Genomic DNA, 23,745 nt, shown 5'->3' with positions numbered 1-23,745 from the left:
CTTGCTGAGCCTCAGGGCAGCGCCGCAGCAAGGTGTTCACCTCCGGGGAGGCACTATTTTGCCTTATGTCCCCATTCGTCTCCCAGCAGAGATTAGAAGTATGTGCTGGCGCGGTCGCTCCCAGGGGCATCCCTGGCAGGCAGCCCCTTGCCCTGTCCTTGCTGCAGCTCTGCCTCGGGCCACCGTCAGGTAAGGCGAGCCCTGGCTCCGGGGGCTGGGGACAACCTCCGGGGAACCAGAACGGCCACGGCAGGCCCAGACTCGGCTGAAGGCTTTCGGTTTAGCTAATGCGTGTCCCCTCCAGAAAAGGGGCTGGAAAGGGAACTGGGGGAAAGGCGAAGGGCAGAGTTGGGTGTTTCGTTTTCCACCAAGGGACAGGTCCAGGCAGGCACTCTGAGCATCCCCACCGCTGTTGAGTCAGACACGTTTGCTTGCCCAGATGATGGCTCAACCTCTCCTTCCAGATGCAGAGTCGGTCCCGGGGAGGTGCAGCGAGTCCCTCACCCTTGGACTTTGCTGGTGCTGGTGCTGCCAAAGTCCTGGCTCCCCAGTCCCTGCTCCAACCTCCCTTAACCCCAGCAGCCCGTCACGGTTTGCGCACAGGCAGAAACCAGGCAAACACAGAGGGAAGGGTTTTATGCGGGGGACAGGAATGAATCCAAACACTTCTGAAACGCCCCTCCACGTGCCTCCCACCCCGCAGACCGCAGGGGTGCAGGGACCTGCGCTTCCCACCAGCCGTTTGCTGCTACCGTGCGCCTCAGTAGCGCAGTCCCCTTCCCCAGGGTGAGGGTTCGGGGGGCAGGGGCTCTCCAGGGAGCCCAGGGCAGTGATTTATGCGTGTTTGCACTCGAGTGTGCCAAGAAGGGCGGGAAGAGCCAAGGTAACTCTGCCCATCGGTCTGGCAGGAGCCTCCCAGGTGTAAACACCCGTGTCTGAGCCCGGCTGGATGGGGGCTGTCGCCCTGCCTGGCTCTGGCTGCAGCCCGGGACGTTGCTCCCCTCTGCTGCCGCACAGGATGTGGGTTGTGGGTGACAACCCATAAATCACCCTGGGGACGGGCAGGAAGAGGTGGACGGAGGGGCGGCGCGTCTGACTCTTCCCACAAAGAGCTCCTTGATACCATCTCACGCTCGCGCCCCCGAGACCCCAGGCTTCCCGTATCGCTGCTCCGCACGCTGCTGCTGGCGAGCAGCTGACTCAGCCGATAACCGGAGGATTACGGCTCCTCGTAAAACCCAAGGTCAAAAAACAGGAGGAAATTCAGAGCATAATAACTACCCCTAACAAAGGGCTGGGTACAGCCCGACGCAGAGCATCGGGGTCCTTCCACAGCTCTCCGTGCGCTTTCTGGGGGGCAATGAGGTGGGGGTGACGTGTTTCCCCCTCCATCCTAGTCCTCTGGAATGTAACAGGAGTGAAGTGTTGGGCATCTTTCCCAGGGCAGCTCCAAAGGCTCACAGCCAGCCCCACAGAGCACCCGCTCTGTCCCTCCTGTCCCCGTCCCAGCTCCGCCACCCCGGCTGCTGTCACCTCCAGAGATGAATGCATCCTTTCACCCCGCACAGTAATGGCAGAGGTGACGGCTTAGGATTTCTTTTCATCTTTCACCTAAAAGAAGAAGAAATATCCCTGCTTTCCCTTGCAGAGCTGCATCTGGAGAGGGCTCGTGGGAGCCCTTTTGTCTGAGATTTTGCCTTGGCATTTAGTAGCACCCCCAGATTCAGTGTATGGAGTCGTAGGCTCAGTACAGGGTTGTTTGGAGAAGGCGCATATCCCCGCGTGCATAAACACAGAACTCAGTTACATTTATAGAAACGTACCAAAAAAAGAGAAGCCTCCCTCGCCTTCCCATTCCCAAACCCCTCAGCAACCCAGACACGGGGCTGGGCTGGCGGCGAAGCCCTGGAGCAGGAGGAGAGGTTGCAGCGCCCGCGGGCAGAGGTCTGCGGCTCCAGCCTTCCCCGTGCTGTCGACTCCCGGGCAGAGCGCTGGAGCCGTCCTGGGCTGGATCCCGTCTCTCCTCCATCAGGTACAGCATCCCTCCTGCCCTGGGCTCCTGCCCCGCTCCACGAAGCCTCAGGGAGCAGAAGTACATTAAAAGTGGGCGTAATCCCTAAACGAGTAAGATGGCAGAAGATAATTTATCTGTCTAGCCTCTTCCTCTTCATCATCCAACACGGTGATACAGAGAAGCTAGAAAAACATGAAGTCCTTCAAGCACTTTTTAAAAGGAAAAAAAAACCAAACCAATTTTCTGGTCAAAATTTCAAAGGCTCAAGGCTTGCAAGCCACTCAAAGCTAATGCTGGTGAACTGTGCAAAAGTGCTGGCGCGGAGAGGTAGGACACAAACACGAACGTCAAACGTCTCCGTTGCTCTGGAACCAAAGTGCCGTAAGTGTTCCCTGCTGCAAATTCACCACGTCTCTCAAATTCCAGGAGTGGGGGCAGCCCCACTTAACCTGCAGGAACAGAACCAAAGGCTTTAGACTGGAGAGGGGTTGCCTGGGCTCACGCAGTCCCAAAGTCCAGTTTGGGCTGGGCACCAACCCCTGGGCTTGTTCCTGTGCCTCTTGGGATAAGCTCCTCTCACCAAAAGCATACCAGACCTTTCTTATCCCCTTATTCACAGTGGACGTACTGCAACAACACAGTTGGTCCCATAAAAACAGGGCTGGGGTGAATCACTTATTTCTTTTTTTCTCTTAAAAATCTGATCTGAAACTCTTTGACATTTTGATGTGCATATTCATATTGTTGATTTGCATTAAGATCCTCAAAAAAAGGTTGCAGAGGAAGAAACCCAAGAGGGTTTGTCAGCAGTCGGATGCTGGGTTTTGCACAGAGTTTCATCCAGAAATCAAAAGCATCTACTTCTCCGTGGCCGCCAGCAGCTGCCTGTGCTGAGCAGCACAGGAAAAAGGCTGGGAAGAGGGTGGAGAGATGACATAGCATTTGCAGAAGATCATGCTTAAACTTCCAAGAAAGATAAACTCTGCTGCTGCCAGATCATGATCTAAACTTGGTGCCGTTAAAACCCCCATGTGAACCACCCCACGAGTCGCTGTGGTTGTGCTCGGCCCCAGGCACGGCTCCCGGTGCCGGAGCTCATTCGCAGTCCCCCAGGGAGCCCACCCAGACCCACCGCCCCTTCCCAGGGCGGCACAGGCACGTCTGGGTGTTAGGGGCAGGAATCACCGCTCGGAGCAGCGTCTCTGGGTGCTCTTACTCACCGCTCGATGATGCTGTTGTTGAACTGGAGATCACAAGTTACTGACCTCATCTGCTCCAGGAGCTCCTGCATCCTGCCGGGGACACCACCAGCCCCTTACCCCCAGGCTGCTCAGCCTCCCGCTCCCCGCGGGAGCACCTCCCGCCGACGGGCTGCCTGAGCTGGCAGGGACGGCCCAGGGGCCACCGAGCGGGGATCGCCGCCGGCAGGGCCACGGCGTGCGCAGCGGCCAAGGGCTTAACGCATCCCAGCCCTGCAGGCACAGAGCCCTCGCCCCAGCGCTCGCCCTGTTGCTCATGCAGAGGATGAGCAGCGGGAGATCCCGCTCCTGCCCGGGGAGCCGGGCTGTCTGCAAAACCCTCTTCCGAAAGACTCACCGGAAAGCCATCTCCTGGCGTGCCTGGCTCAGATGGACAGGTGAAGGCGCGGGAGGAACCGGGGCCAAACTCCGTTTCTCTGTCTGGAGAAACCTGTCCAGAGCCTGCAGAGACAGAGAGACTTGGCAGCCGCCGGCAGGCAGCGGGCTTTGCGGTGGTCTGAGCCCCGGGTGCCGCCCTGCCTGGGCCCTCTCTGCCGCCCTGCGAGTGCGGCATGCCTACCCTGGGACAGGAGGGGGACAAAACACTCGGGGAAATTATGCCTACATAGTCACGTGCAGCACATTCATTTCTTCAGAACAAACGAAATAAAATAACCAAAGGACCGGGGCATCTGCCAGGTGGCTATGCTGCAGCTTGTCAGGTAGCCCATGATGAGAGCTGGAGGTGAAGCATCATTTTTCTACTCCCGCAATTCCTGTTTATGGGGTACAGCTTCCCCCGTGCCAGGCAACCCTCGGGACCAGAGGTGCCACTGCCGAAGGTTTACCCATTCCTTGCTCTGCGCAGTGGGGGAAGCAAGATCTCCGGTGTGGATCACCCACACAGAACCGCAGCAAGTTGTTTAAAGATACGCCGGTGTTTCCCTACTTATGCACTCGTGCACACGGTGGGCGCTGGGAGAGGGGAGCAGCAGCGTTATCTGGAGGCAGAGGCTGTGCAGCAGCATCCCCGGGCACCTACACTCTGCAGGCAGTCCTGGCACTCCATCGTCTCCACGCTGCAGGCGCTGATGCGGTTGCTGAGCTTCTTCAAATGCTTCTTTATCTCACAAACTTTCCTAGAAAGAAAGACAACGACAAAATTCCCGCTCAATGTTTGGCAGCAGTGTGGATCGTTATAATTTTTTTTTTTATTTTAAATTTTGTATTGCTTTCTGCAAACCTTTCTGGATCGAAGTTGAAATCCTGAAGGAAAGCAAATGAGTCACAACAGTGTTTGTTGTAATTACGGCCGCAGCTCTGCTAATAGCCACCGTAGGCCAGGTTATCCAAACAACGCTAACAGCAAATTAATTAGAGAAAGTGTTGCTTATATGAGAGACAGCTCAAGCCCATCACTTCTGCCGTCAGTGCCGCAGAGGCCGGTCCTCTGTGCCCCGGGAGGACTGAGCATCTCCTCAAAAAGCCTCCTTGGTTTTGCATTTCTTTTTGCATGCTCTCCTTTCACATTTGAAGCGTATGAAGGCCAGAAAAGTTCCCCCTCGAGCGTGTCCTTGGGGCCAGTCTCTCTGCCGGCAGCACCATTGACACCAAAGCCCAAACCCGGCGGCGGCTCGGTGGGCTCTGCCGCGGGGACGGTGCGACCGCCGTCCCCTCTGCTCTGCCCCAGCCCCGTAAACCCTCCTGCGAGTTCTGGGGGGACCGACTGCCCTGCTCCTGCCAGGGCGAGGGGCCCCAGGGCGGAGGTGCCACGTACCCGGCAGGCGCGCTGCCAGTTGTATAAAAAAAAAAAAAAAGGTTTTGTTTGGCTTTAAAATAAAAAATAAAAAAGGAAAGAATATTTAAGGTGAACAGCCCACCTCCAGTCCCCAGAAAAACAGCCACCACACCACAAACCCTGGCTTCTAGCAGGAAGAAAGTCAAAACAGAACAATTAAAACTGAAGTAACAATAAATTAAAAATATCCAGTTGTGACTCACGATGCCTTCTCCCTAAGGACAGGAAAACAGACACAAAAATACTCTAGAAAAACACAAAGCTTTTTTCTTCCCTTGAGCAAAGGTGAAAGCCCTGCTTTAGTGCAGACGGGGCTCCTGCACCGCACGGCTTTTGCGGGGCTCTCCACCCAGAGAGGAATCGCACCCCGAGACAAAATTCCAGCCGAAGCCAAGGGGAGATTTCCCTGCCCCGCGATGGGACGCGGCGGGAGGTGACTGCGGGCACCGGCTGCTGTCCCCGAAGTGAAACCTGCCCGCGGGAGAGGGTTTGCAGCGTGGAAACCCCCGGCTGCACAGGCTGAGGCTGGAGAGGGGAGAAGGCAGGGACAGGGCAGGGACAGGGCAGGGACAGGGCAGGGACAGGGCAGGGACAGCCTGCTGCTCCTGGGGCATTCCTGAGCACCTGAGACAAACCTCTAGCCTAAAAATCCCCCACATGTTAAATCCTACGCAGGGCTACTCCACACCAGAAACAGGGACCAGGTCAAAAGCCGGGTTTAATTCTAAGGCATTATAGAAAATCATTCTCCTTCTGCCCACGCTGGCAGCCCAGGGGAATGGATGCTGCTGCTCTCTAAAAGCAACCTTGCCATAAAAATCCAATTTCTGCACCATCTTCTTCCTCTAACTGCCTCCCCCTCGCCCCTGCTCTTTGCTGCTGTGATAGGCAGTGGATTGTGCTCAATCACTGCAAGGTAATTTGCTCTTTGCATTATTCCCCAAACACAATTTAACAGAAAATCATTCCTAATAAGTAGATCTCTTTGTCTCAATAGCAATTTTGTCCTGATAAAATAACCTCTCATTGTCAGAAAGCGAGGAAACCAGCTGCCTGCACTCAAGCTGCAAGTTTAGGGGGCTTTTTTTTAAAAAAAAAACAACTTAAAACAACAGGGCAGAAATACATGGCACGGGATAAGAACCAGCGTAGACAGCAGGATTTCTAGCAGTGCCACGGAGCTGCTGCTTTAAGGCCTTATCGCCCCTTTAGAGCCCCTCGGCAGCAGTTACCAACAGCATCATCTCCACCCGCAGCCCAGTACGCGATCAATAGCAGAGAGCATTCAGCAGCCCTGGTCGATGGAGGGTTACTGGAAAGCCCCGTCCCCCATCCCCACCGGGGTCCGAAAGCCAGAGCCCCGAAACCCCGGGAGAGCGCTGGGCAGGGGCTGGTACCTCATCCTGCTGCCGTGGAGGGCGAGGGCCTCCTGGTACCGCTGGACACAGTCGTCCTGGAAAATCAACAGAACCTTCCTGGCCAGATGCCCTAAATTCACCCTAAAACCCGAAAAAAAGAGAGAACACTGTTATTTCCTTAAATGTATGAAAATGAACATCAGCGTTCACGTGGCAGGAGACCTAAAGCTGGCTCCCGAATGGAGAAAGAGGGACTGGATGCTCAGTAATGAATTTTGCATCAATGTTACAAAGAAAACCAAAGTATGATGAAGAGGAGAGGGAGGCTTCGGGGGCCGGGGGACCCAGGCGGGGACGCCCAGCTGGGCTCATCCCCACCCTGGGGCACTTCTGAGAAGTCTTTGCCTTGGAGTTTAAGGCAAATGTCCAAGGTTAGACCGGAGATTAATTAAGATAAAGAAGCTGCCTGTTAAATTTCACCATCCCTGGTGTATATTGAAGCGTGAATTTTATTTCTTGCCCGTGTTAAATTCCCCTAGTTTCAGCAGAAACCGAAAGGAGGATTTTTAAAGGTACAAAAGCCATCAGACGCTTTCCTCCCACTGAAAGTTAAGCAGATATGAAAGCACAGACACTTCCTAAATCGGCATCTCAGCGAACAAATGGCCACAAACTAAGTACTGTGTGAGCAATAGCCCGAAAGGGGCTCATTCCCCGCAGTCCCACGCAGGGATCTGGCCCAGCAGCAGCTCCCCGGCCCCAGGTCTGCAGAGGTTTTCTCACACCTTCGTCTGAAACAGCTTGCAGCTTGAAAACTTTGCTGTGACAGGTCCTGCATCCATGAGCTGTCACAGAAGTCACCTGGAGGTGCCCTCTCTCAACGTTAGTGACCCAGGAAGATTTTACATCCCCTTAGGGTTCAATCGGAAACGCCAAACACCCGCCTGGCTGCAGCGTGGGTCCTAGAAAGGGGAGAGGGTTGGGACTTACTTATCCAGCTTGTGTATCTGTTCCTCATTGTAGCCCAGCCCTGGGGAGGAAAGACACCGGTCACCACACGTTTCCCTGTTCATACCCAATAAATGGGCAATTTCACAGCACACAGAGATCGCTCAGGGGGCTTTTTTAGGGCTGCAGCCCCTGGGACTACTGTCGTGGCACAGAAATATCTGCTAAACCCAGCAAACTGAAATAATTCATTTTTCCAGCGGGCCAGCGCAGGGACGTCCCTGCCGCGGCCCCGCGCCTCGCGCCCCCGGGGCCGCCGTCCCCGTCACTTACGCAGACACGTCCTGGCCTTCTTGAACTGCTTGTAGATCAGCTGCATCTTCTCCAGGCAGCACTCGATCTGCCGGATGCTGAAACCGGGACAGGGAAGGAGGCGTGAGGCCCCGCAGGAGGAGGGCTGTGGGGCTGGGGTGAAATTAGCACTTTGGGGGGAAGTCCGAACACGCTGTAACTAGGGGACACTGCTGCTCCCCGTGTTGTATATAGGGACATCACCCAATATTACACGCGCGTGCACAGGGCCGTTAAAAGCTGTTTGCAATGAGGGGCTGTGCATGGCTCTTTGGGAGCAGGCAGCGATGTCTGCTCAATCCAGCTAAGAACAGCAAAGCGTTGGCGGGGATTTCGGTAAAGCTGGCACTGCAAACCTTTTGTCTTCATGCACTTGTTGCCTGTGCTTCACCAGTTCGGACAAAATGCCATCCAGCGCCCCTTGAAAGTCAAAGATGTTGTGGGAGCACTGAGAGAGCTCCTCGGCGACCTGCGGATGGGGAGGAGAGGTTGGGGCCGGCTGCTCCGAACGCTGCCCGTGCCTGCGGACGCTGCCCGGCTCCGCACGGAGCCGCCCGCGGGGGCTCACCCGCTGCAGCCTCGTCTTCACCGTGGCCACGTCCTTCAGAGCCAGCACCCCGCTGCCTGCAGGAACAGCCTCGTACCTGAAGAAAGACAGAAAATGGCTATTCCTTAAGCGGAATATAAACCAGAGGCAGCCGTCACTTGGGCAAAGAAAATCCATCCCGTGGTGGAGGCAGCGTCAGAGTCCCTGGGGGAGCCGGGCTGTGGTTTGCTTGGGCAATAACTGCATTCAGGGCAACGGATCGGAGCTACAAGATGCAAAGTGCTGATCCAGTAAAAACTCGCCCTGTTGTGTCCAATTTGTTCCAAAATTGTTAGCTTCATATGGATTGGCTTTAGGCCAGATCAGATGTTGTCTGCCTCCCTGCAGCTGGCATGAGAGTGTAACGCTGAGCAGTGCACGCTGGCTAAGTCAGCAGAAATGCGCCTGATCCAGACCGTGTCGGAAGGGATGGATAAGCCAGCAGCATCCAGCTGCAGCATTAGTGCTCTTGGCACTACAGCCCTGCGCTAATCCGGCTGAAGTCAATGGGAACCATGTGTCCCTATCTTTTTAGATGAAATGGAAATTAAAGAGTCTTGCTGAATTGAAAAGAATAAAAGAACAGCAATGCAGCAGCAAAGAATTTTCCACTACAACAACAAAACAGAAAAGCAAAATAACAGTGGGTTACTTTAGATAAAATGGGTTCAGCGTTCCCTGGGGCAGCACGGGTGGGAATGGGTGCACTGGTTACGGCAAGGACAGCCCAGGGTTCCTCTGTAATCCAGCCTCCAGTGAATGCTCCATTAGCGGAGCCTCTTCAATGGAAATAAAAGACGTCTCATTGTGGCCGGTGTCTCATCGTGGCCGGTGCGCTCGGGCGGGATGCCGGCTCAGTGGGAATGCAGCACGACGGGCTGCCGGCCGCCCTCCCCGACGCTCCCCACGCTCGGCTCTCCAAGGCTGTTTGCAGGGAGAGGGGTCGGCGATGCTGGCCAGACCATGGAGGGGACCTGGCTGCCGATGCCATCCTGCCCGGTGTTTTAACTCTGCTGGCAGCAACAGCTCTTTTTCCCTTTCCCACGAGCTGGCAGCAGCAGCCCTGCCTGCTCCGCACTCTGCCAGCTCGCCGGCCCTAACAGTCTCAAAGCCCCGGAACAGGAGCGAGGACTAATTCTGGGCTCCCATGAAACTGGGGACCGATCATTAAAACTGATGCAAAGAGGGAGAAACAGCCAGGGTGGCTCAATTCCCGCAGCCTCCGCATACAGTGAAAAAGCCTCTTACCTTCCAGCTACCAGCTTATTCCTGAAATTTTACTTATTTCTGATTATTCAGGCGCCTTTGAGAGTCCCATATCTTATCTGCAGCAGCCTCAGGGCATCGCCGGTGGCTGCCGCAGCCCAGCGCCTGCATCCCCACGGCTGCAAAGCCAGACTTACAGCACGCGGGTCTTCACCTCAGTGAGCTGCAGGCAGGTCAGCACCGAAAGAGCCCCTCTCCTCTGCTCCAAAATCCTCGAGCACTCCGTTTTCAGGTTCCCGCTGTCAAGAGAGAAAACAGCCATTTAACTCTTAACACACAAAGCTCTCGGTGCTGGGAAGGGACGGGTCACCCCCACGCCTCCTGCGACCGCGGTGGCTCCGGCACTCACATCACCCAGTGGAGACCTCTCGCCAGCAGCTCCCGGCAGCGCCGCAGGGCCTGGGCGATCCGCAGCGTCTGGTGCACGGCGCCCACTGCGCTCTGGAAAGCAAAGGGCGCTGCCGGTGGCTGTGCCTCCGCGGCCGGGGCTCCCCCGGGCTGCACGGGCACCCACGCCTACCTTGGCTGCGCTGCAGTCGGCCACCACGTCCACCTTGGGGACAAACTTTGGAAACTCAAGTGCCGCTGGAAAGACAGACAGCGGTCACGGTGCTTTGGGGAGCCAGCCTGGAGCCCCCGAGCCGCGGCAGCGGACCCACAGGGATGTCTCATGCCCGCGGAGGCAAACCCTGCAGCCGCTCAGGATTTCAGGCACAGGAGCGGCTGCAATGCTGGGGGCTTAGTGCAGGTCTCCAAGATATTTTGGAAACGCGGACAAAGGCCTGAAACACCTGCAAAGCCTGGCACGGTGCGTGGCTGGAGAGCAACAGCACACGGCAGGGTAAAACTGACCCTGAAACCTCCTAATCCTGCTCCAGCATCGTAACCCCTCCACCTCCTACGGCACACTGGAGTTTATTAGGATAATAATTTAAGCAAATCTCTCTTGTGGCACCCAGCCCACCCCTGGATGGGGCACACCATGGCGCATCTCCAAGCCAACGGTACTCACGGTCTCTGTATCTGACTCCTACCACATCTTCTGGTTGCTCAGCGGAGCTCAGCAAGGTCAGAGGGTTGTGCTCTGTGGTTTTGCAGAAATTATGAGCTTGTAGATTAGGATCCAACTCATACAGATGACCTTCAAAAAAATATTCTTGGTGGTGAGGGACTATATTTGTTTGTTTGAAGACAGCATCTAAAAACTTGGTGGTACTGAAATGAAAAAGAAAGGAAAGGATGGGGAATAAGCAAGGAGGCGAGCGCTCAGATTTCCATCGCTTTAACAGCCTGCCACCTTCTCAGAGCAAAACATCCCAGCAGCTCAGCGGAGCCCCTCGGGCAACCTCGCTGGGGCTCCCTGTGTGCCATGCCAGGAGCCGACGGCTCCCGTTTAGTGCACTCCCCAGCAAAGGCTGGTTTGAGTCCGGTTGGCATTAACCTGGTTTAACTGCGGTGCAAAGGGAACGGGCACCCTCCCCAGGTTCACCTACTGAAACGAGGGGCTGAGGCTCCTGAGCTCAATTCCCAAATTCGCTTTTAACACAGTCTTGGCATCCTTACGTGTTGTAGGAGTGGATGTAGATGCGATGCGAGGAAGCCTGCTGCAGGGAGAAGACATCAACCACGATTCTGTGCAAAATGTCGTTGGTTTCTGCAAAAAACTGGTCGAATCCCCAGCATTTCTCCTGATCCACCTCCAGGATATTAGCCAGAATGGGTATCAGCTGGTCCTTCAGCCCCCTGCAGCAGCAGAAGAGGAGATGTTTGCACGGACTGGCACGACCCTGAGCCATAAAGGCGGTGACCCGCGGGGCCGGGCAGAGGCGCAGCCCGTCTTCTGCAGCTGAGCTCCTGTACCGACGGAGCCGCTGCCCTGTCTTGCACCCCCTTTTCCCAGCTGTAAAGCAAAGACCTGGTCCGAGAGCTGTGACATCTGCAGATGAAAAGCTCATCTGCCTCATTAGAACTGCCCGTGCCATCTGAGGTGGGATGCCCTCTCCAGCCACGGTGCCAGGACAGCAGACCCGCAGCAGGAGCCGAGCCCGGCAAGGGACACTCACGTGGAGAGCCGGCAGGTGACGGGCAGCTCGTAGCTCCACTCGATGCTCCCGTTCTCCTGCCTCTGGACCCCCGCGATGGCTCCGGGAGGCTTCTCGGTGGTAATTTTATACCTGTTGAAAGGAAATTGCTCGCAGGTGAAACGAGCCAAAGGGCCTCTGTTTGGGCACTGTGTCCCTCGGGTTCAGCAAAGAGGGAAAGGGCAGAGCATGGATGGGCTGGGGAAGACACGATTCACGGAAAGAAAAAAAAAAAGCACAGAGGGAAAATACTTCAAGAAACAGTCAAAAAGTTTCAAGCAAACATTAACCCTGTCTCCTCTTTCAGCTGTTTAGCCACAAAGTCACGAGGATGCATTTTGAGGGCAAATGTGGTAAATGGGGCACAGATGCTTTACCACACTTCACATGGACACTCTCCAGCGTGCAGAGAGTATGGAGTCAGCCACGGGCTACATTCAGGGCTTTCTAGGCTGTACGGGACTAAGTGAGCAGTAAATGACAGCGCACAGCCACACGGTGCTGCTGGCACGCACCGAGCCACAGCCAGGTTGTCCTGCAGCCCCCAGGGCCACCAGCCCCGGTCCCACCTCCCCACACAGCAGCACCCAGCCCTCCCAGCTGGACGCGGTACCTACATGATCTCCTTGTTCCTGCGAGGTCCCCCGAAGGGGACGAAGGGGAGGCTGCCGGTGGCAGCGTGGTAGAAGGTGACGCCGATGCTCCAGAGGTCGACGGTGACGCCGTACGCCTTCTGCTGCGGCTTGCGCAGGACCGCTCGCTCGTACATGTCTGGGTGCTGCAGGGATGAAGCAGAGAGCAGCACTGCCAACGCGTCCAGCAGGTTTGCAGGGGCATCAAACCTTGGGCGCTGGGACTGAAAACGGACTGCTCGCTTTGGCCTCTTCTACTGCTGGATCCTCCAAACAAAACGTCACCTGTAACCCTACAACAAAAATGCTGAGCTCCCCTCTTTGAAAAATGTGGTCCCTTTGAGATTGGGCTCTCCAAGTCCCTGCTGCTCTCTACAAGCTGCCCAGCCGTTGGATGGAGGGATGGGGACCAGCTTCCCCCAGGACTCCCAGGGGCCACCAGGCTGGTGACACGCTGTACTCACGAGATATTCCTCCGTCCCGTAGACAGACACAAACTTTTCATCGTCATCCAGCTCTCGGGCGGCCCCAAAATCCGTCAGCTTATAGATGCTTTGCCCATCTTCCCCCATCAGCCGCATGATGTTGCCGGGTTTGATGTCTCTGTGGACAACGCTGTTCTCGCGGAGGTGGTTCATCCCTGCCACTGCGCACAAGGAGGGGGAGGCAGCGTTCGTGCGTGGGGCTGGAGCAGTTTGCTCCAGTGGGTTTTATTTAAACATAGGAACATGAGAAGGGCCAGAGAGGGGACAAGCCTCAGGGCTGGTTGCACTTAAATGGGGACCAGTGTGACTGGGGGAATGGAGAGGACGAGCGAGCACACGGTAGGGCACTGCCCTCGTGCTCCCCCGTCGTGGGGCACGGCCTGTTCCCACAGCTGCTTCCCGGAGCAGCTCTGCAAGGAGAAACCCTCAGCCTTCCCCTGACCGCAGAGCTCACAAACCCACCCTGTGCGGGGGTGCAATTTCTGACCGCTCAGCCCAGCCCTCACGTCCACAGCCCAGGGCTGGTGCCCGCAGGGTCCCACCAGCACCGCAAGGTCCCCAGCCCGCAGCTCCTCGGCCCCGGGCTGCGCTCGCGATGGCAGGCAGCTGCCCGTCCCGGGCCGGGGGCGTGGGGACCCCCGCACTCACCCACACATTGCAGCACGATGAGGAACTCGGACTCGGCCAAGCCGAAGGCGTTCGCCGGGTCTTCCAGCACGTTCAGCAAGCTGCCGCTCGAGCAGTACTCCATCACCAGCACCTTCTGCTTGCTGCTGCCCTGCAGCGGGGAGCAGCCGTGAGGGCTCGGCTGCTCACAAAGTGCTCAGCATCGCTGCCTGGCCCAGGCTCAGCATCCCAGCCAGTGGCCTGTCCCCACCCCAGGCAGGACCAGGTCCCCTCCCTTGGTTGGGGGGTCCCTGGGTTTCTCCTGCTCGGACAAACCAGCGTTAGAGAATGTCCCCGCTGTGCCACGCGCCTGGCCAGGGGACAACAGCAGGTCACATCCGTGCTCCAGCCCAGTGACCCAGTGCCACCAGTGCTGAAGAGCTGGGCTGAGGCTTGGTGCGGAGCCAGAGGTGGGAGGAGAAGGCACCCCGGGACCACCGCTCCCCTCCCGCAGCTCAGACCAGTTCCCCCACGTCACTGGCCCAGTTGGCACAGCAAGTTTCTGAGCTGAGGTCCCGCTTACCGTCTCCTCCACAGCAAATAATTTGACAATGTTTTTATGATTCAGCTTCCTCAGCATCTCGAACTCTCTCATCTGGACCTCCTGGGGCCGGAGGTAGCTGGCGTTATTAAAGACCTTCACAGCAACCAGCTCCCCTGATTTCTGGGAAAAGAGTAAAAAGAGAAAAAGGAAATGGGAGGTGACGCCATCCACGTCCTAAGCAGCTCCATCAGCTCCGTTACTGCTCCCACATCCCGCTCGGGATGCAAACTACGCTGACAGTACAACGTGTTTTCTGAACAGGCGTCCCACAGCCTTCGTCTTCTCCACTGCAAAAGCAAACCGCTGGTATTCACCTCCCTTTGCTTCCTGTCCCCGAAGCCCACGTGCTGCATGGCAGCGTGTTTATTCAGCTTCATAAAAAGTTTATAGCTGGAGCCGAGGCTGGCAGCTCCCCGCCTGCTCTCTGCGGGACGGGGCTGTTTTCCTCGAATCCGCCTCTCCTGCCCTGCGCCGTGCAGAGGCAGCTTGCTCAATAAACTTCAAAGGCCGGCGAGGCGGAGAGTCTCTATTCCAACCCTGGCAAGTGTTTGCATGAAATATGCAAATCGCCAAGGACGGGGTTTTCAAAACCTCTGGGCATTCCCCTGAAAACAGCTTCTTCCCCCCATGATGAACGGGAGCACCGGCAGCCGGCGAGCAGGATCCGGCCATGAGCGCCCCGAAAGCCGCCCTCGACCCGCAGACCTGAGCTGGCGCCCGGAGAGGAAGGAGCCAAAGGAAAAATGAAAATAAAACCCAAAGCAGCCCCCGATGCTGCCAGCAGCCTCCGCTCTCGAAGGGAGCTCCCAGGAGGGCAGAGGGGAGCACGGGCATCCCCGCGCCGTGGGGCAGGAGGGCTGGGGGACACGGGGGCACCGTGGCTCTGGGGTGGCAGCCCCCGCCGCTGCCCCCGCTCACCTTGTTGCGAGCTTTGTAGACGCAGGCCGTGGCGCCCTGGCCCAGCAGGTCCTCGGTGCTCCAGAGGTAGTTTGGGGTGCTCTGCATCTCCAGCAGTGCCGCTGCGGGGGGCAAGCACACGGGTCACCCCGGGGGCCGCTGGCCTCCGCCAGCCCCGCCACCAAATCCCGGCGTTTATCCGTCCTCGCCTGGCAATGCTCGGGCAAAAAAGCCAGCCGCAGGACATACCCCTTGGCAGGCAGCCACCAGCCTCCTACCTCGCCGGCGCCGAGCGGGCAGCACCACGCGAAGGGCTGAGCATGGACGGAGCTGTTAGCGCTGCCAAAAACCACCCTGTCGCTGGGACCTGTCGGGGCTGGCAGCGAAACACTGACAGATGCAAAAAAATACGAGCAAACAAACGCTGAGCTGCAAGGTGGCGAGAGGCACCTCCCCGCCCCGAGAACAGAAACCTATGGGATTGCAAAACCCGCTCTGCAAGCATCAGCTGCGGCTGGAGGAGGAAATGCTTCAGCTTCCTGCTCGAGAAAAAAATTCCCAGAGTTGCAGCCGTCCCCAGGCGCGCTGGGCTCCGCAGCTGCTCCGCTGGCTCAGCGGCCAGGGCCGGGACGGACTCTGGTAACAGCAAATGGTGCTGAGCACTGGGCACCCCGCAGCCCTGCCTGGGGCAGGGAGACGGGAGGCAAAGACAGATCCGGCTCTGGGTCTGCGTCCAGCCTTCGTCAGCTGTGCGGGGCGCCCGCCGTGTGCGGGGTCAGTGCCTGGCCCCGGCTGTCCCTGGCGCGGGACACAGCCTCGCATCCTGGGATGCGTTTGTGATGAGCTGCTGCCGCTGTCCCGCTTTACAGAGCCACCGGCTGCTCCGGACGGGTGCTCGCGAGCTGCGCCAGGGCCGGGGTGCTTTAGCTCAAGCCATCTGTCTCCAAGAGCTGCTGTGCAGGAGCTACAGGTCCCAGAGGCTTCCCGCATCCAGCTGCGGGGATGGTTCCTGCAGGACCACAGCTCCGCATCCCCGGGGCAGCCCATGAGCCTGACCCAGGTAAAACGGCTCATAATAAAGTGCAGAAAGGGAGGGAGGAAGCAGGTGCAAACAGCAAACAGCCCCGATCCTTCCCCCAACCGCAAACCCATCCCCCATGCGTGTGAAGCAATGGATTGGGCCCGGCCCCAGCGCTTGCAAACGCTTCCAGAGGGTTTCAGAGACCAGCAAAGGGCAGAGGGGAAATTTTGGGGCATTGCTCGGCTCCAGCCACAGCTGCTCCCCAGCCGCACCGCCAGCATCGCTCTCACCGGGAGTCACGCAGTGATTCAGATCGATCAGGTAGATCAAGGACTTCTCATCTCAGCGAGAAAAAGTGAAGGTGGCTGTGTTGGGGCTGAGCATTGCTGTTCCCCACGTGAACACGGACGCTGTCTGTCCCACGCCGTCAGCGGGCAGCACCCCACGATGCTCACGGCAGGGCCACAGCACAGCCCCCCCGGGAACCGAACCCGGAGCTACAGCAGTGCCTCCATGGGATGTCCCCAGAGCGGGACCGGGACCAGAACCAGCCCCAAATCCTCGGCACCCGGCCCTGCCAGGGCGAGAGGCAGCAGGGAGAGCAGGCAGGGGTTCACAGCACCAGCCTGCAGCTGGCAGATGGGATGCAGGGCAGGGTGCAGGGCGGGATGCAGGATGCAGGGTGGGATGTGGGATGCAGGGTGGGATGTGGGATGCAGAGCAGGGCACAGGGTGGGGTGCGGGCTGCCGGGTGGGATGCGGGCTGCAGGGCAGGGTGCGGGATGCCGGGCAGGGTGCGGGATGCCAGGCAGGGTGGGATGCAGGGTGCTCAGAGCACACCCTTGCTGCCTGCGCAGGGCAGAGCGGGGCTGCTCGCGCTTCCTGCTCGCTTTCTGGCTCAGCGACGCCCACGCCTCGCCTTGCCCAGCCTCAGCACCAGCAGCCAGGGTCTCACTGGCGGGAATTATTTTGGGCTGGCGTGGATGAAGGCCCTGTCTTCACAAAATAAAGCCTGAAAAGGTATGCGACTACATCAGCGTGTGGTGCATCTAAAAACTGATACAACACATCACCAGTCTGCACACAAACTCTGCACCTAACTCGTTTGCTAATTACTGCTGAGCTTCATTTCCCAGCCACGTGCGAGTCTGCTTGAGAAACCCGCCGGAGAGCTGCTGAGCTGACGACTGTGGGGCACGGGCTGGCCCTTGCCCTGAGCTTATCGAAGGGGCGTCTCGGGCTGGCGCGGGGTAGCAGAGTTCATGATAGTCTGCAGCTGCGGAAGCGGAGTGACGCGCGTATAACCAAGCGAAACTTTAAATCACTTTGATTAAAGTCATTTTGCTGCGGCTCAGCTAACAGGAAGAGAAAGGGACGGGGTGACTTCTTGAAGTCATTTCCAGCCTTATTTTCTGTGCATGTGGTAACTGCCTCCTTCAGCCTGGGCCTGTCCCCCTCCGACGGGGACCATCCATCCACCAGCGCTGGCCAGGGTCACGCTGCGGGCGCAGGCTGCGGAGGCAGCGTGGGTCCGTGCCGGCGGGGCTGCTGCGCGGTATCCCGCACTCACAGACAAAAAGGTCGTCGATTTGAGCCGGGGATGCTTCAGAAGCCTTTCCCCACGCAGAAAAGAAATGCAGCTCGTTTCTTATCTCAGGCCACCACTGAAACTGTAGGTAAGAGCAGTTAACACAAGGAAGAGAGATGAACAAAACCTCTGGAGGGGAAATTCCAGCTGAGTTTCTTCTCGAGCTGCTGGAAGGCAGGGAGCCGCTGCGGGTGCGACGGCGCATGGTGCAGCCGCGCTCACCCCCGCACCCGCGCTGCAAATTCAGCTCCCGCGCGGGAGCCCCGGGAGCGCGAGGAGCCCGGCCGGGGCCGGGAGAGGGAAGGGGCCCGTCCTGCGGTTCAGCGCTCTGCTGCGAAGAGAAACTGAAACAAAGACTTTTTTAAAGGCAGAAAACCCAGACTCGGGGCGTTTTCTGAGACTCCTGACCTGTACACGTTCCTTCAGCTTTCACTGACGGGTGAGCAGATTCGGGCTGCTGAGGGGTAAAGACAGACAGGAAGGAAATAAATAAATATTTTATAACACCCAGAGAAGATTATTTTTGGGTTGTGCTGCAAGTCTTTTCACACAGCTCTCCATAGGCGTGCCCGAAAGGGGAACCAACACGCCTTGATGGTGCCCGCCCTTGGAGCCCAGGGACCCCAGGACATCCCAGTTACCCCAGCAGCTCTCCTGGCTGGTTGCACAGTCAGGTCCGGCCTCGGCGGGAGATCCCCGTCCAACCCCAGGCACTCACCTGCCAGGTTTTGCCCTGTAACAGAGCCCGGCTCCTTTCAGACCCGCTTATCCCTTCTTTTGCTATCCTTTTGAATTTTATAGCTTATTTCCTTGCCCTGGTTGCCCCCCAGCAGATTTTAGCCTCCTCGTCTCAAGGCTGACACCCAAGCCCCCCTGAGCTGCTCAGACTTCACATCCCCGGTCAGAAAGTGGTAAATCCCAGCGGGCACCAGAGACGCAGCGAGACCCCGAGGCCGCGGCGTGCCCACGGGGGATAAACCCTGGGAGAGCAAAACCACGGCCTTGAAACCAAGTTTGTGATAAAAATAATCGTTCCAGCTGGTGGCAGCAAAGCCTAAAAAATAAAGGCCAAGCGGCGTGCTCTGCCTGCAGCAGGCCCCTCGTCCTTGGGGGCTTGGGAGAGAAAACGGGGGCGCAGCGAGGGGCAGGGGAAGCCCAGGGCCCCGGCGCTGTCCCCACGCCGTCCCTGCGGCAAACCCGCTGCTCGGCGCACGCTGGCGTGGGACACGTCCGCCAGAGACCGCAGGGCTGCTGCGCCGAGAGCGGCCCAGGGCCGGCCGGCGCGGGGCACCCGCTGCACGCCCCGCTGCACGCCCCGCTGCACGCCCCGTTGCACGCCCCGTTGCACGCCCGGCTGCGTGCAAGGCTGCGCACCCAGCTTTGCCTTTGCCTGCAGCACGGTTCGGCCCAGCAGAGCAAAGCAAAGCAGGACCCAGGTGCGGCCTCACCGCGTGTCCCATCTCTTCCCAACCAGATCCCACGGTCCTGCCCGGAGCATCACCCTTCCTCTCTCACTGCCCCTTCACAAGCGCCCGAATCCTCCCATCACACCACTGCGTTTCTTTATCGGGTAAAAACAAACATGAGAAGAGGTTTGCGAGGGGAGGGTCAGAGCTCTCCGCAGTTTGGGAGAAATGCTGCCATCAGAAGGGTTTGAGGGATTACTTGCAGCGTCCTCCTCTGCGCTGCTGGACAGCAGCGACCAACGGAAAATCAAAAGTCATTTGTTATCCGTGTTCACCCCGTTACCTTTCGACTCCTATTTCATGCTTTAAAAAAAAAACAACTACCAGCATGGCAGAAGCCACCTGCGTCCCCCAGAAATCAATGGAGACTAATCGAGGAGCCACTCCTGCGGAAGGGAAGGAGGATTCACCGCGGCTGTGGGTTTACTGAGGAGGGCTCCTGGCTCGCCCGGCCTCTGTGGCCCATCCCGGAGGAGGCAGAGCCCCGGCGGCCAGCGCAGGCGTCCCTGGGCCATCCGAGGCGGGTGCTTGGCTGCGCAAGCCGGGGTCTGGTTTCGGGGTCTGTGCTACAGATGCGGGCAGTTTGCTAAACCCCTGCCAGCCGCCCCGCAGTGGGACCAGGCGCTGGGGCACTGGGGTGGCAAAGGCACCAGGATGGCTTCAAACTGCAGTCCCCAGATAAAAAAAAAAATTACTTTGTGTATTAGAGGCACAGGTCTGTCCCTCCTCACTGCAAAGTAGACCTGCACTCTACAGAAAACTGCTTTTTTTTCAGCAAAGCTTCTGCAGCAGAGATTTGAGACCCGAGAGGCAGGTATCGCAGAGCGGTTGCTGCCTTGCCCAGTGCAGGTGCCCACCCCGCTTTAAGGCATTGCCATTTAGCAGCTGTGGTTTGAGCTACTGAACTAATGAATGAGTAAAAGCATCCCGGCTTTCCAGCTCCCGAACCCCTACAGCAGCTGCCCTGAGCGGAGACGCGGGACAAACCGGCACAGGGGCAGCGGCTGCCCCAGCCGCCTCCTCGCCCTGGCCCCGGGGAGCGCAGGGATGCTCCGGCCCCGCAGGAGCCCACCCGCGGGACGGTGGGCTCGGTTGTCCCCAGCTGGCTCCCAGCAGAGCACAAAACGGCTCGGTTAAACATCAAACCTCCCTGTCAGTAATTAATTCCTTGAAACCTAAACAAAGAGAATCCAAAACGACAAAACCCTGACACCATTTCCCCACTGTGCTCTGAAAAAGGCATATTGAAAAACTGAGATGGGGGAAAGCCAGTGATAATAACAACAACGATCCAACCCGTAATCTCAATCCTAAATCCTCTTTCCCAGAGACAGTTGGAGGCCCGGCCTCTCCAGGAAAATGATGAAGATTAAGCATTTTTAAATCGGGTCATTGCAAGGGAAGTTTGTGCTCTACTGAATCCCGTTATTACTGGTAGGTGCGCGCGAGCCCGGGGTGGGGAGACGCGGGGCTCTGCCCGCGGCGGGGGCTGTTCCAGCACCCAGTCCAGTCTCTTCTTCTTCGGATCCCCCTTATCGCCGTGCTGTGGACAACGCTCCTTCCCCACTGCAACCAAGCATCCCCGCGCCTATCAATAACACCGTGTATTTCTGCACCCTGCAGATTCTTCCTCACCTACTTACCGGTGCCAGTCGCCATTCAAAGCAAAATCCCAAGGATTCCCCAAAATTCCCAAAGTCGGCGCCGCCTGCCGAGGAAGGCACCCGCAGGTGATGCTCACCCCCCCCATTCGGACACAGGCACCCGCGCTCGCAGACCCGCACGCTGGCTCACGCAGACGCACTCGCTCCGTACATCACGTGCCGGGGTCCATAGGTCAGTATTTCCACCATACCCAAAACATTTATTTCTCCAAAACTATCGCTAATGACAATGGATACATTTCGTTGCCCCAGTATGGACGTAACATTTCCAACACACGTACTCCTAGTACTGTACAATACTGTACCAAAAGGAAAAAAAAGGATGTACCTCCATATTGTACAGAGTTCTATATACAAAGTACAATTTTACACAGTTTAATATATACACCATATATATATTGGTGTAGAAGACATGAAACAATGGAAACTATTTTAGCAAGAACATTCCATCCCACCATTAAACAACTGCTGTTAATAAAAGCCCCCACCCAACGCACCGCACGAGCCCGAGCCCGCTATTGCAGGCCTGAGGTTTCAGACCAACAGAGAAAACAAAGATTTCCAGACCTTGCGACCGAACTTTCCTACATTACAGCAGCACCATGACATCACTGCCATCCTTTAAAATGCGTCAGAGATGGTTTTCAATAATTGCCCCATTTTGGCTACATAGAGCTGGTCTTTTGAAGAACCTGCTGCTCACAAGTATTGCTCCAGCAGTTTGGCACGCTCACGAGTCCAATCCCATTGGACTCCGGTTATTCAAATTACAGGACTCTGCCTGGAGAGAAAGGCTGGTGAAGTCCGCCTCAGAACTAAGGTTACTACAGTGCCTGTAAAAGGAAGGGTCCATCTATTATTTCCATTGCAAACTGCTAAATATTTACCCTGTATGAAGCTTGGTATATCAAGTATTAGTACAGTAGGGAGCTGCCCTCCCTCTCCGCCTTCACCTGTTTTTGGCCCATCGTTGAAAAACAACCTCTCGTCTCAAACTACGTTATAGGAAGCACAAAATATAACAGGAGAAAAAAAAAAATCTTACATTTTCCAGGCCTCGAAGTGCTGTTTTGGCATCTCTAGATCCACCAAAATAGACTCCTAGAACCAAGCCTGGAAAATAACGCATCTGCCTTCTGGCGGGGGGTCAGCAGAGGCGGAGGTGAGCGACTACAACCGCTCCCGCAGCCGCCGCCGCTTGTGCGCGATGCGGCCGCCGGAGCACCCCGGCCCCGTCGGAGCCTCGGCGGGCGCAAAGCAGTGGGTCAAGTTTTTTTTTTTTTTTTTTTTTCCCAAGTACCAGGTTGTTGCACGCAGACAGAGACAAGCAGAAAGCTGGTCCAGAGAGACGGTTATCTTCGAAAGCGATACGTAAGCTCAAACCCCAGAGTTCAGTCCAGAGGGCCAGTAAGTGCTGGGCATTTTCCCAGACCCGGAGGCTGGAAGCATCCTGCAGGGAACGGCGTTCACCCACGAGAGAACATCGCTCCCTTCCGCGAAGGCCTCTAGTGCTACCGGTCCGCTAAAGAAACAGCTTTATGTCTGTAACTGTATTTGTGGGACGTTAGCCAAGGCCAGATAAGCCCACAAAAAGGCTCATTATTTTTGTGAAAACTAAAAATCTCAAAATAAATAAACCCCCAGCTTGTTAAACTCATTTTCTGTTCTGGACAGGCTCATTAGTGATGGGAGTGCCCAAAGGCTTCTGTTTTCCTTTTAGTTTTTTTCTTTTTTTTTTTTTTTTTAAAAGCAGTTTTCCTAGCTTGTGGTTCGTAGGCCAGTGACTAAATGTATTTATACTTCGCAGCACCTCCCCGTGATCCTGCCAAGAAGGATCCCTGACCTGGCCCCCAAACCAGCACCCCACGCCTGCACTGGGAGGGCTGAGGGGCAGAGGCTGCTCCCGTGCCCGACCTCGAGCCGTGCTCGCTGACGTGCTGGAGAGGGGCCAGGCAGCTCAGCCTCTTACCGAGTCCATCAGACAAATTGTCTCGATGGGCATTTTTCCATCGTTACCGTTGCCTTACCAGCAAACTACATGCTGAGAGCATGGTCTCCTTTAAGTGCTCCCTCACTACGTGTATCACCAGGCGACAGAGCGGTCCAGTCTACCCAGTACACGTACGTGAAGGATCTGAAGTGCTAACTAGAGACATTTATTTCTATTGAAGAACATCTCTCAAATGCTTAACAAATCCCCAAACCTATACAATGTACAACTGAATTTGAGGTTTTGACACACAGAATAAGAGAAATAAGGCAGCAAACTCCACCTGCAACGACCTCTTTTGTCTCAATATTGCCAGAGCTCTTGCAAGCGCGCAGGCGAGCAGCCAAGCGACCGCTCGCCCTGTACCAAGTGCAAGGTGGGGAACTGTAACAGATGGAATTTCTTGCCAAACTTTGAAGTGTTTTGATTCGGTAAATAAATTTATGAGAACTTGGTTATCTTAACCTACTTTTGTGCAAGAACAATCTTGCCTTAAAAAAAAAAAAAAAAAAACTTAAAAAAATTTAACAAAAACTCCCCAAACCCAACATATGAGGTATTCATCACAGGAAACCCAAAGACTCTTTTTGAACAGGTATCAAAATACATACATATACAACAATTTTTTTCTGCTGTCACAGTGCACTCTAATTATTTAATCACTTTCATTGCAACAAAATAGCCAGTACAGATAAAATGAGAGAGTTTGATCATGTCCCACTGCTTTGACATGAAGAACAAATTTACAAGTTATAAACTGCGAGCCTTTGGATTACCTTAGAGAGGCAGAAATTTAGCAATCGTTAAAGCACACTGCTCAATTCCCAACTAGGGAAATAAAACATAAAAGGTTAGAGCTTCAGAAACTATTAAGATTGATCACCTAAAATCGTATTTTATTTTAAAAGTTTTGCTTTGGATTATTTCAATCCAACATCTGATGAACAAGAATCCTTTGTTCATACAAAGCACTATCAAACAGACATACGTTATTCCAGTTATCAAACACTTCTTGTCTTTATATTTGACACAAACATTACATAAAAGTCATGAAAGAATTTCCATGGAAGAGCTAATATTTCTTCTGAATATGAAGATATGAAGTAACATTGATACCTCCCCAAGCAAACCACTGTGTCGTACTGTCCACTC

The 23,745-nt window shown here is 56.1% G+C and overlaps 1 protein-coding gene across 2 annotated transcripts; it reads right to left on the bottom strand.

The window, feature by feature from the left end:
- Positions 1-2,112: 2,112 nt before the first annotated feature.
- On the bottom strand, positions 2,113-15,315 carry IKBKE (inhibitor of nuclear factor kappa B kinase subunit epsilon). 2 transcript variants are annotated; one of them, XM_082330065.1, is made up of 21 exons: positions 15,143-15,315; positions 14,886-14,986; positions 13,947-14,087; positions 13,406-13,535; positions 12,737-12,918; positions 12,258-12,418; positions 11,623-11,733; positions 11,123-11,302; positions 10,572-10,774; positions 10,080-10,144; positions 9,909-10,000; positions 9,697-9,798; positions 8,276-8,351; positions 8,064-8,176; positions 7,690-7,766; positions 7,399-7,438; positions 6,448-6,549; positions 4,295-4,391; positions 3,611-3,714; positions 3,235-3,306; positions 2,113-2,463 (listed from the first exon to the last, which is right to left on the bottom strand). In XM_082330065.1, exons 2-21 carry the CDS (start codon positions 14,970-14,972, stop codon positions 2,430-2,432), a joined length of 2,169 nt encoding a protein of 722 aa, XP_082186191.1. In that variant the 5' UTR covers positions 14,973-14,986; positions 15,143-15,315; the 3' UTR covers positions 2,113-2,429. The 2 variants fall into 2 exon arrangements, with proteins under 2 accessions (XP_082186191.1, XP_082186192.1); XM_082330066.1 differs by lacking the exons at positions 2,113-2,463; positions 3,235-3,306; positions 3,611-3,714; ... (1 more) ...; positions 6,448-6,549; positions 7,399-7,438 and adding an exon at positions 7,249-7,370 and having other exon boundaries at positions 14,886-15,315.
- Between the last annotated feature and the right edge of the window lie 8,430 nt (positions 15,316-23,745).

The sequence above is a fragment of the Platalea leucorodia genome (assembly GCF_965183815.1).
Source record: "Platalea leucorodia genome assembly, chromosome: 19".
NCBI classification, from domain to species: domain Eukaryota; kingdom Metazoa; phylum Chordata; class Aves; order Pelecaniformes; family Threskiornithidae; genus Platalea; species Platalea leucorodia.
Note: the sequence above shows the minus strand (reverse complement) of the source record. Positions and strands in the feature narration are given on the sequence as shown.

Coding starts and splice junctions, on each gene's coding strand:
- IKBKE (XM_082330065.1), bottom strand. CDS start 14,972: ATGCAGAGCACCCCAAACTACCTCTGGAGCACCGAGGACCTGCTGGGC. Junction 13,536..13,946: donor TATTTGCTGTGGAGGAGACG/GTAAGCGGGACC, acceptor TCCCCGCTGCAG/GGCAGCAGCAAGCAGAAGGT. Junction 10,001..10,079: donor CCGACTGCAGCGCAGCCAAG/GTAGGCGTGGGT, acceptor TTTGCTTTCCAG/AGCGCAGTGGGCGCCGTGCA.